Raw genomic sequence first — 12424 nt, 5'->3', positions numbered from 1 at the left:
TATATAGTTGAATAGTCTAAAGCTGTATGATTAAGATCATTAAAAGTTGTAGGTGCAACAAGGTATTTTTCATCTTTTTCTTTTTTTTTAAACAGACTGTGGTGTCTAAGTTCAGCCTTTGCTCCTGATGTTTGCATTATTACTGGTGAAAACCATGAAGGGTACCAATTAATTTAAACCTTTCATGACAAAATAAACTCCAGTTAACACTGCATACTGACAGTGTACTTTTTATAACAAGGATCAAAACAAAAATCCCTGAAAGAAAAAGAATAATAAAACTGCACAAAAATGGCTCTTTTTAATGTAATAATCTGTTCTTCTTACAAAGAGAACAAAATAAAAAACCAAAACCTGCCCGTTACAGAAAAAAAACTGCACGAGATCACAGTTTCTTTAGCTTTGGAGTTTACTTTGACTCCTACCATTAAAATATCAAGGTACGAGTACAGACATACAGTAGTACCAGAAAAATGTAAGCTTCTGAACATATAAATGACAGTTTTTAGGTGATATGTCCTAAGCCAAAAAGGCTTAGTAATAAAGTGTAGTAATAAATGCAATAAACATGGTCTAGTAAAAAGCAAAACTAAAAGACAATAAGTAATGTACACCAAAGTTTTACTTCCTTACTTTTAACCAGCTGCTTCTGAAAATGTGGATCCACTCATTCATTTGACAAAAAAATATGGCAGATCTGTTTGATAGATAGCACACTGTTTTATTAGTATATTTAGCTTTGTGACATACAGCTCAAGAGGAAACAAAAATTAAGAACAAAGCTAAGTAGTCACAATTTTTGTTTAAGTCCAGAAATCTTTCAGCCTTAGCAGTGACATCACACAAAAGATAGATCCATTGGTTTCTTCATCACAGACCAGAGTGATATGTTCTCATTATTGGGCAAAACAAACATGCCCGTACCGCTCTGATGTAGTCAACTAACGACAACAAAAAAAACCTAGATTTATTTTTAATATTTTTTTTCCTCAATCGTTGCTTCACAAATATTATCAACACTTTTCAAAGGATCAAAATAGTAAACCACAGTTACTAGAAAAAAAGTTTCCACTGGTAAATATGATAATAAACACAATAAGTATAAAAAGAATTTCTGATATAATTTATATGGTATCAAATAGAGAGGGAAATGGGCCTAAAGTTGGACATGGTTGTATAAAAGTGGTGTCCTTTCTTCCTGAGGTTGAGTTTTGTCATCTGCAGTTAAATTTTTGCTAAATATACTAATAGACCCAGCACACAAGGTCTGTAATGGCTTATCATTCACTGAGGAATCCTCTCCACCAGATTGCGTTATAGCTGTGGAGGGTCAATGTGGCCCCACTGTGATTTTGTGTGCTGTGGAGTTAATTCAGAGGCCCAGGATCTGCACCCCCAGGAGCCAAACAAACACACACCTTAACTAACCCCGCCCCTAAAACAATTGGTTTCATACAGGGACCCCTTGTAGACATCAGTTTCAGCTGGGTGACATTTCTTCACTGAGCATGAAAAGTTCTCAAGGGTGAACTGATTAATCTCACAGACAATAGCTCACACAGTTATGTGAAACATAGGCGCACATTTAGCATTTCCAAAAAAATGTCTAACTACATACTAATGAGTAAAAAAGTTTAAAAGAAGAAAATGCAGCTGCTTGGTGAAGAAAAGTGACCAACTGAAATTAATAACATCAACATGTCCCATTAGGTAATAGGCTTATTTGTTAGATGATGATTATTGTGTAAAGACACAGTCCCATTTCCCTTCAGAGTTTAAGAAAGGAGTCAGATGAACTGAACACCAGTATGCCAGGAAAAAGGAGCGGTGTAAGGGGGTAGAGATATGAGAGGAACCAAAACAGAAAACAACAAGAAAAGAATAGAACCAGAAAGAATTTTAAAAAAAACTGTACATGTAAACATCACACTTCCACTGAGTCAAATCATGAGGGAAATACAGGCTCCACATTGGTATTACTGGAGGTACAAAGGCCTGGCAGAGGAAATCAAGACAATCAGGAGACCAGTACAAAGTCAGCTGAAGACACACACAGAGAATAACAAACTAATGTTGATAAAAATATGAAAATAAAGTACCACTGAAAAAATACAACAGTAAAAAATTTAACTGTAGTAGCTGTACACCCGCACTGATAGAAAAAATTAAAAAAAGCCCATCACTTGTTCTATTTTTCATTTTTTGTGTGTTCAGAGAGTGTGCGATCATTTGATGGGACCCAACTGGATTCACATCTCAATAGAACAATTTGACTGTAAATGCTCTGCTTAAGCATTTTGCTGTTGTGAATTAGAGTTTGAAGCTTTTTAACTCTTTATCAGGGGAATTTTTAAGCATCGTGAAGACTAATTGCTGTAAACTCACAAGACACTGAGGTCATGTTTATCTAATACTTATGAACATTCAAGGAGTTTTAAAGGAATAGTTCAGAATATAATTCATTTGATTTCTGTCTCCCAAGTCACCCCCACAAACCAATAGAACTCCAAACTGTTAACAGTTTTCTTTCTATTTTTATTCAATGATATATTGTGAAAATCAAGTTTTATGGGTGATGAGTCCAAGAATTAATCAGCGTTTGATAATGCGGAGATATTTCCCTAAATTTTCAGTCTTTTTGCTAAGATAATCAAACTAGTTGCACTTTTATATGAAAAATTGACTGGAAAATATTTTTTCGGATAACTCGGTAAGAAAGCAAACTACGGTTGGTGACTCATGACCTCTGGAGTGTTAAAAGTTCTGGCTACAGCCTGCCTCACAGTGTTTGGTGTCTGACGTTAGTTGTTTTTTAATCAAAGATCAGCACCAAGAATTGTTAGAAAGGTGTACATAAAACATTTATCTTTCCTTGCAACCTTTAAATCTGTAACAAAATAAGCCTTATTTGGACAATCTTTAAGGATGAAGCACACTAAAGTGTACAGTAAAAGTCAATACTCCTCCAAATTTAAGAAACTTTCGAATAAAATGATGAATAAATAGTGAAGAATAAAACTTCAGTATGTTGATTTCAACACCTGACTGAGTTTAAATCTTCCTGAATGAACCGATGAAACAACAAGTTTGTGGTGATGCCGGTCAGGTCCAGAGTTTGTAGATGTCCATGTTTGGAATGTACAGTATAGGCATACAATGTGAACATTAGGGTATAAAATATATTTAAAAAAAAATGACTCACCTGACAAAATATATCTAAAGAATCTAAACTTTTATATAATAATAATAATGATGATGTTTTATTAAAAAATAGAAATAAGAAATGTGTTGACTCTTCATTGGAGGAGCTAACAGCTGGAGTAAAGGATATGGCTAAAATGTGGTCTATCCCACTGTCCATAACAGACAGGAGAGATGGAATTCAAACAGCGAGCAAATTACACCTTTCTAAAGATTGTCATTTGCTATATTTTATCATGTAATTTTCGAGACAGTAGTTGGTGGTTTCTTTTTTATAGTGTTGCACAGCTGCTGTTTGGCTTTCAAGTAAATGATGAGATTTCGGAAACCCTTAACAAAAGACATCAACACAAAGCAACGACTGATGGCTGCCCGGTAGCACATTTTTTATTTCTTATTCAAATAGCTCTGAATTCAGTGATTTAGTATTTTCTTCTATCAACTTAATATCACACTTTCTGGGACAACCTTAAAGTTTCATATTTGTTTTGTAGGATGATTTATTTCTTAAATAAAAATAAATAAATAAAAGAGGACGAGGTGTTTTAGGTTGAAAACACTAAGAATGTAGTAGGAGAGACAAGGAGAGGTGTTAACTGCAAGAAAAGATTCACCATTAACAGAGGATCATAAACTGCTTCTTTCGTGCTTAGCAATTTAATGTGGACATTGTGTCTATAAAATAAAAGAAGTATCCAAAGAAATGCAAGAATTCTTGGACTCATTTTAGCAAGCAAGCTTCATTTTTGGTCCAGGGATTATAAAACCAAATAAAGACTCCACAAGTTAAATTGTATCAAATATGGCTGATGATAAAATTCTCAGCTCCAGTTTCAACTTAAACAATGTTCCTTTTTTAAAATTCAAAATATGTCACAATTCTTCAGTTGTAGATCGTAAACTGAATTTCAAACACATAATAAACTATAATCTGAGTAACACAGAGCTGTCAAGCTTAAATAGTCAGATTTCTTTCCTGAGGGAGGTAATATTAGTGGTCTCTCTCTAATCAGCTCAAATTCATCTTGAATTCAAACAAACTAAAAACCATTTAGATGCTCCTGTGAAACTAAAGGACCGTCAAACATTCTGAGCAACTCAGGGTGAGCAAGTCATCTCTTCAAGACATAGACAAACTGTTCACAGCACCTGCTTTACTGGCAGAAGTTTTCAAACAAATGAGATTATTTGAATGCAAAATGATGATACAACCTTCACAACAATTTACTGGTTGGAAAATGTTGCAAATTTTTCCTTTAAGAGCCCAGAATATTTTTGTGCAGTGGTGTTCAACCAAATCACTACTCACATGTGCCAGTGTAGTCAGGATCAAAATAATCATTATTTAAACTCCCTTTTCCAACATTCAATTGAAGATGTCCATTGTTTTCTAAGGCCTTGTAAGTCAAATCTTAACTAAAAGGTACATTTTCACAGCGCAACCTCTGCTGTTGAATCAGTATATTTAATTTTTTGTTTTTTGTTTATAACTGCACTGATACTGCTGCCATGTCAGGATGCTCTTGCTCTTTCTTCCTAGCTGAATACAGGTAAACAAGAAAAAAAAATGTATTCATTAAAAACTTAGAACATGTTTGACTTTCACTACATCAGTGTTTCTCATTTCCGGTCCTCATGACCCACCGTCCTGCATGTTTTCCACGTTTCCCTCCTCCACCACACCTGATTCAAATGATCAGCTCGTCATCAAGCTCTGCAGTGGCCTGATAAGGAGCCATTCATTTGGATCAGGTGTGGTGGAGGAGGGAAACATCAAAAACATGCAGGGCAGTGGATCCCGAGGACCGGAATTGAGAAACACTGCACTACATCATCTTCCTATTCGTCTTTTCCCCTCTTCTAACTGGGCTATTTTTGCATATTTTTCTCAAATTTGTTGAACATTCAGTGATCAGTACAAACAGAGCTTCCCCTTCTGTGAGAAAAATCCTTTGTAATTCAGCATTAAACTAAGCATGTTAAACATTTCAAAATAATTTGAACTAATTAGAACTAGACATGGCTTGACAATGCACATGAACCTAAATCTATAGAGGTTTGAATGGAGGTTTGTGTTCATGGGTAAAAGGCATGAGCGAGCCCACAACTTTTGAATGAATGAATTTCTGCACTGAGGCTGACTGTGTCTGTCATTCAGAGCGCAGGATTTAATTTTTCCTGTTTGACTGTTACTGATCGCAGACTGTCAAACAGACAGAAAACAGCTGACCAAGGAATGATATGATTATCAACTGCATTGACCCCCCCCTACACACACACACAATGCTCTACTTGTATCCCACCTTGCATATACACACACAGATAGCCTTCCCTTTCAGTTCTCAGATGACTGCTTTTTTGCTTACTGTCCAAAAAAGGAGCATGTTACAGTGAAATTAAACAAAATTAACTGGAACACAAACCACATTAGAAGCAGAGCACACAAAAAAAGGCCTCAGCAAGAAAAAAGCCACATTTGCCTTTTTATTTCTTTCTCATTGCCTAGTGGAGGTCAGTATGCAGTAGGCAGGGTTTTAATAGGCCCAAGGTCTTTCCAAGCTGAGATATATTGAGAGCTTTAAAATGTTACTTTAATGCTGAATTTAACCTACCACCAACTAACTTTTTTGGGGGCAACTGTACCCAAAGAAAAATTCAGGTAATACTTCTGAGATTTTGATTTGTTTGGTGCCAATGACACAACTCATTAAGGGAGAGCTTTTACAACTTTTTTGTAAAGTTTGGTGTTTAAAGTTTGTTTAAATGTTTAAAGCTAGAGCCAGAGGACAGTAACCCAAGCTTAACAAGGATGACAAAAGAAAGAAAACCCTAGCCTGGCTCTCATTATTCTTTTTTTTTCTTAATTTTTTTGGATGGCTTAATTAAACAGTATATAGCAAGTTAATTAGTTAACTTTAGAGGTGCCACTTGGTGAATTTTCTAACCTTTGTACAGAGCAGACCGATTGTTTCCTCATTCCCAGTCAATGCTACGCTAAGCAGGCGCCGGCTCCTGCTTCAAATTTAACCGATATGAATGAATGTCATTGTCAACCATTTATATATGTGCCCAATAAATACAAGCATAAACTGTCTTAATGAGACAACAAAACTATCCTCATATGATGTAGTACATAAAGGAAAACACAACCTAACAAGATTAGGGATATACTTTATCTGCAACTACTACTACATCATCTTCTATCTATTTGGACCAAATACATTCCGAAATAGCTCACCAAATATCCAATGATCAGTGCTCTACGGTGGACTATTTTGTCTTCTTAAAAGGTTGAAGTGTGTACTTGTTGATTTAATACAGAATTTATTTTGATGAAGTTGCAATACTTCACAATCTTCAAGAGGACAAGCAATTGGGAAAAATTGGGTAGAAAGAACCTTGATGAAAAAAAAAAGAGCTTCACAGTTAGAAAGTCACAAAAACAACATCAATTGAGCCCTATGAAGCAAAACAAAGAACCAACCAACCAACCAGTGTAAGACTGAGGAGAAAAGGCAGCAGTGATTTGACTAAATTCTCCTAACTAACAGCGAGCTATTGTTGTGTTGCTTTTGTTTAGTTATGGTTGAGCTGAAGCTGCAGTTGAGGTCACAGGCGACTGGTTGGTTGGTCAGGTTTCCACAGGGCACTGCAGCTAGCTAATACCTAGCTTTGTTGAGGTTTCAGGTCTATGGCAGAAGGTCTGGTTTTCAGTAGCAGCAGCAACATGAAAGTTCATAAGAATAGTCATAGTAATAGTAACAATTTTTCAATAGTAATGGCCATCTCAGAGTTAAACAGACAAACATAGAAAGATATAGCAGTCCTCTTTATCCTCTGAAACTTGGGCTGGACCCAAGAAGAGAGGACTAAGAAGAGGTCATTTAGGTCCATGAAGAAGAGGTGTGTAGAGTAGGTCCAATGTAAAGAACAAAAGATAGAGAATAAAGGGAGGGTGGGGAGGGAAACTGAACTGAATTAAGTTGAGGTTTTGTTTGGAGGTACATCTACATTTGCAAAGAGAAGAACTGGGAAGTAAAACTGCCACATTTAACCTCCGGGGCATTTATGAAACAGCCCTGCCATCCCATTTCCTTTACACACACACTTTCCCTCCCCTTTAAGGAGAAAGCCATCTCACAGAAGGACACACTCTTGCCAACTTCAGCTCTGATACTTCAAGTTTTAAAGATGAACTGGTTATATACAGCAGCACATGAACAAACCCACAGAGATAAAAAAAAAAAGATAAATAAATAATCATCTAAAGATTTCATTTACAAGATCAGTCTTGGAAACACATTACAGATCTTTTGCACAGTATAGTTTCATACTTCCCACAAAATCTAAACCTTGAAGACATCAGGTGGTAAAATAGAAGTAAATTGGCTTTTTGGTGGGAATGTAGTGTTCACGAGACTTAGGAACTGAAAATGGAACTGGCCGGTCTAATTTGAGGTAAATTCTGGTGATCAAAAATGGCATTCTCTGTATGCATAAGTAGCAAGTTGCTCCCTGGTTGTTACAGTAAGGGGTGAGGATTAGAAGGGTGTAAGATGAGGTTTCAGGTGAAGGAAAAGTGCTATAGGATACAGAGAGCTTATATACAAGCGAGCACAAAAAAACAGAAAGTCATTTTTTTATGAGGAAAGAAATGTTTGTTGTTTTTCTGTTATTATATTCATTTGCTCTGGAATCAAAGTCTATATTTAGTGCTATTTTTCAAGATAAGTCAATCCAGTTTTCTTTCATTCACTAGGGAAACGTCAAAAAGACAAGAAGGGGAAAAAAAGAATCCAACACCAAAATCTCTCTGATCAAATCAAGTGCTAATTGCCTAATTAAAAAGAAACAGCTTCAAGGAGTTACTAATATATTATTTTCTAATTTGTAATGATCATTAGACAACATGGGCTGGGGCATTCATCAATGAGAATTCCCCCGAGCTTCACAGGAAAAACGCAAAAACTTCACTTTTCCACTAAGAAGTAGGCAAGGTCTTTTTCTGAAACCACAGCAGCAGAATCAACAATCTTCACTCCAGACCACACCACTCCTCTTTTCTCCTCTATCCTCTACACTTCGTCGCTTAGAGTGTAGTGCTGATTGTGAGGTGATTCCAGAGAGAAGAGGAGGTTCTTCTGGAGTCCAAATTCACTGCTCCTTTAAAAATTAAAAATTAAAAGAAAGTCAAAAAAATTTCTTCCTCAGGCAGAATCGGTGGATTGAGGTTTTGTGGGATTGTTTTGTTTTTGGAAATGGCAGGGTAGGATTTTTTTGTCCTTCCTCTGTCACAGTTTCCAAGTGTTTTTCTCCAAAAAGTACAAGTGGCCACAGTTTCAGTGGAGCAGACAAATGGGGAGCAACAAACCCCGATTAAAGGAGGGCAGAGAAAAACTAGAGGAGATATTGTTTTTCGGCCTTGACAAATAGAGACACCATACAAACATGATGTGAAGCCTGTATGTATGAGTGTGTTTTATCCTACATATTCTCCCAAATCAGTTCTGCTGCAGGATGAGGTTTTCCAACTCATCGGCGGAGCGAAGCAGGAAGGCAGCTGACTCCCGGTAGCCTGCAATCAGTTGACGCACAGCTGTGATCTCTGGTTGACTGAGCTGAGTTGATGCCCCGCCTCCTCCAGCGCTGCCACTGCCCCGCCCACCCAGGGTGTTTGTGGTGCAAGAGGAGGAGCTACTGATATTGGTGGAGGAGAGAGATTTCATGCTGAGGTCTGTGGGTCCTAAAGACAGAGGAAGGAAGAAACAGAGGAAGGTGAGACAGAAGGGGATTGATGAGGGGAGACAGAAATGGACAAATGAAAGGACAGTAATTAGTTATAGAAGGGAAAAGCATATAGAAAGGAAGAAAAAGGAAGAAAATGAGAGACTGTGAAATTAGTCAAGATAGCTCGATAGATACCTGAAATCCTCGGTAATAATCTTAGGAATTTACAATAAACTTTGATTAACATACAGTCATTTGTCTACCATAAAACCCTTTCTAGTGCTGAAAGCTCTACAAAAAGTACAAAGTACAAAAAGCTAACTAGACTTTTTTGCATGTGATGACAAGAGGCCCATTTTGTGAGGACCTGCAGAATCCCACCAATCTGTGAAGTGGTGCCCTGAGAAGTGGATATACTCTTAATTTCTAACCCAATTTTTTTATTTTGAAAGAACTGTTCAGCAAAGGATAAACACCCTATGCTTTAAACTGTAATGTGTCCTGATATACAGCATTTAGTTAAGCTAAAATAGTCCATTTAATTTTCTGCTGCCTTACATCACGGCATAAGTATTAGTAAGAAATTAGTGCCTCAACCTGACCAACCCATGCAATGAAGGTAACTACTACTGGTCAGTAAGGGGCAGAGAAGGGCAGGTCCTATCTTTGCCTTCACGAGAAAACACTGGCTTGCAGCATACTACCATATGTGATGCACATCATAAGGTATTTAAAGATAGATGTACTTTAAGATGGCTGCAAAATATGAGGGTATACTTCCCACCATTGTGTATACCCTACAACACAGTCCCCAACGCATTATTGGCTCAATTATTAAACAAAATACAATTATTCAAAACAGAATAAAACCTTGTCTTTAATTGCAGGGTTCCTACATACAAAAGACAGCCCCCAACTCAATCAACACAGAGGCAGCGATGCAGGAGGTTGACTTCATATTTTCTGCAAAGGAATTATATAAAGTGGCTTTTAAAACCTCAACAAGATCGTGTGTTGAATTGAAACTGAACAGTGAAGGATAAACATACATTGTTCAAACCACTCTTCAGGTATTTACATTGAGCCTGCAGTTAATCTCAGAATGCACACATTTTACTCTTCTTCTTTTCATCGCTCATTACTTAAATTTTTTTCTCTCTGAAAACAGTTTATGTCCTTTTATCCTGTACAACATATCATGTCTAGCTTTATAAAGATCCTCCTCCTTTGACCTCCACTGTACTCTCTTTTCTCACCATTGCTTTGAGTAGCAGTGCCAGACGTCAGGGAAACAGGGTGTTGAATGGCAGCACCCAAGCCTGGGTATCCACGGTAACCATAGGTAAGGCCAGCTCCGTTGATGTAGAGCTGGGTGTCCTGGGAGGAGAATGTTGATGTGGCCAGGGAGTAGGCAGAATGAACGAGAGACCCCGGCTCCCTCAGACCACCTCCACCACTGGATGACTTGTCCAGAGAGATCTGGTCATCCTGGCCGAGGAACAAGAAATCAAGGAGATTCTTGACAAAAATACAATACAAGAAGTAGGGTGGGCAAAAATACAACTGTTAATAAAGAGTCAAGGTCAGACTTTTGTTAGCAGTTAATAAGAATTAAGTTTCTTTTCAATAAAGACTTTATCAAGACAGAAGCAATGGACCTAAAACCTTTGCATTGTTTACATAGACATATATTTCTTCAGTCAATGTTATATACAAGATACATAGCATATACAGATGGACAGATCCAGCTCCACTTATCAGGAAGTTCACAATAATAGCCTAACAACTTGGGAACTGTGCAGAACACCAACTGGTTTCGATTGTTACACGCACAGCAAAACATTGACTTACATGGTAGGCTTCAAGGCGCATCCTTTTTGCAGCATTGCGTGATTCGCTCTCACAGGCGGCAGCCAGGATGTTCTCAGCCATGGCTGAGGTGAGATGAGGTGGAGTAGGACGGGTCTGAAAACAACATAATATTATGGGAATAAATTATTTATCACCATATTAGGTTGATATATGAATTTTGATTTACAGTATTTGTAAGAGACAGTGAATGTGAGTCAGCATATCCGGAAATATTCTGCGATATAATAAATATAATGTTTTCTCCTGCTTTAATCCCAGTGTGTATTCGATTTTGATTAGCAGTTTTCAGGACATCTTTGTTGATATTAAATGATGCGGTGCTTAGCTACAATTTATAAACTAACTAATGAGTCAAAAGACTAGTATTCGATAATCATACTGTTGTTTTTCTTCCCGAATGCATGCTGGTTTCTGCTGATATGTATATACGGTATATTTTTCACCATTCTTTATCTTTGACAGGAGATGTAAGATATTTGAATCATGTATTATTTTCAGCTCTAATGTGATATGACAGGGTATCAGGAATGCTTGTAGGAATGCCTTCAGTATTGTGTTTCATCACCAGTATGACGTTATATTTGATCACTGGGGGGCAGCAGAGATATTTTTATGACTAGCAAATGCTAAGAATGAGACTAAATTTTCTATTGCTTGTGAATGTTCACATAATATGCTCAGTATTTGTATCTCAGTTGAATTCCCACAACCAGCTATTGTGGTCCATTTATAAAACACAAATGATGAAACTCAACTCAGAGGGAAACTGGTATAAACTACTTTGAACTACGGTATTGTATGTCTGATACCAGAAACAAAATGCTTTTCTGTATTTTAAACCCTTAACAATTCCATGGCTGTGTTTAATCCTTTCTTAAACTGCATTGTTTCTAGATGAAGACCTTGTCATCCATACTCACTATTTCCTTTTTTATTCCAGTTTCAATTAATTTATTATTTAGAAAACTTTAACATGAATAAATAACAACAGAGAACTTTTTATTTACTGCAGCAGAAACACTGATTAAAACATTATATTACATATACTGTTACCTTATAAATCTTTAACCAAGATAACCGGATAACATATACATTTTCAGTACAGATATGATAGAGTGACAGGGTTAATGCCACCACTAATGTTTTTGACTGAAAAAAAAGAGTTCAATATCTGAGTCAAAACACACACAGTAACTTGTCTACACTGCTGACTATAGAAAGCCAATTTCAAGTGAGAAAATGAAAAACAAGATCATGTCATTGCCACAGCAAAGCAGTATATATTACTGAAGTTAGTGAATGTTTTCAAAAGCTATCAAACAGCCTTTATGCTAACAGACAAACGAGCATCAAACAGTTACATTACCTCCATGCCGTTTTTCTTCATGCGCCGGCAAGATTTGAGGTAGGTGCGGATGCGCTTGCGGGCACGTTCCTGGAATTCAGGGAACTGTCTACTGCAGGACTCAATGATGGCCTGGATCTTCTCCTTGGGCTGTTTGGAAATAGGTACCATCCGATCCAAGTTCTCATCCACAAACAATCGCACAAACATCTGGAGAGAAGAAACACACTTTCTACAATAGTAAATGAATGATTTTTATTATCTTGGGCACAATGCAGC

General features: G+C 37.0%; 1 protein-coding gene across 2 annotated transcripts in view; it reads right to left on the bottom strand.

Annotated features, from left to right (window-relative positions):
* Positions 1 to 700: 700 nt before the first annotated feature.
* LOC140272137 (nucleolar protein 4-like) overlaps positions 701 to 12424 on the bottom strand; it is a 163572-nt gene continuing 151848 nt past the window's right edge. For both annotated transcript variants that reach the window (XM_072367486.1, XM_072367487.1), the window contains 4 exons: positions 12167 to 12355; positions 10780 to 10893; positions 10185 to 10416; positions 701 to 8944 (listed from right to left, as the gene is read on the bottom strand). In XM_072367486.1, the coding sequence (XP_072223587.1) occupies positions 8703 to 8944; positions 10185 to 10416; positions 10780 to 10893; positions 12167 to 12355 (777 nt within the window). In that variant the 3' untranslated portion in view covers positions 701 to 8702. The remainder of the gene's footprint in view (positions 8945 to 10184; positions 10417 to 10779; positions 10894 to 12166; positions 12356 to 12424) is intronic.

The sequence above is a fragment of the Leuresthes tenuis genome, unplaced genomic scaffold (genome assembly GCF_036924035.1).
Source record: "Leuresthes tenuis unplaced genomic scaffold, fLeuTen1.0.hap1 SCAF_16, whole genome shotgun sequence".
In the NCBI taxonomy this organism is placed as follows: Eukaryota; Metazoa; Chordata; class Actinopteri; order Atheriniformes; family Atherinopsidae; genus Leuresthes; species Leuresthes tenuis.
This window is presented reverse-complemented; position numbering and strand designations above follow the sequence as displayed.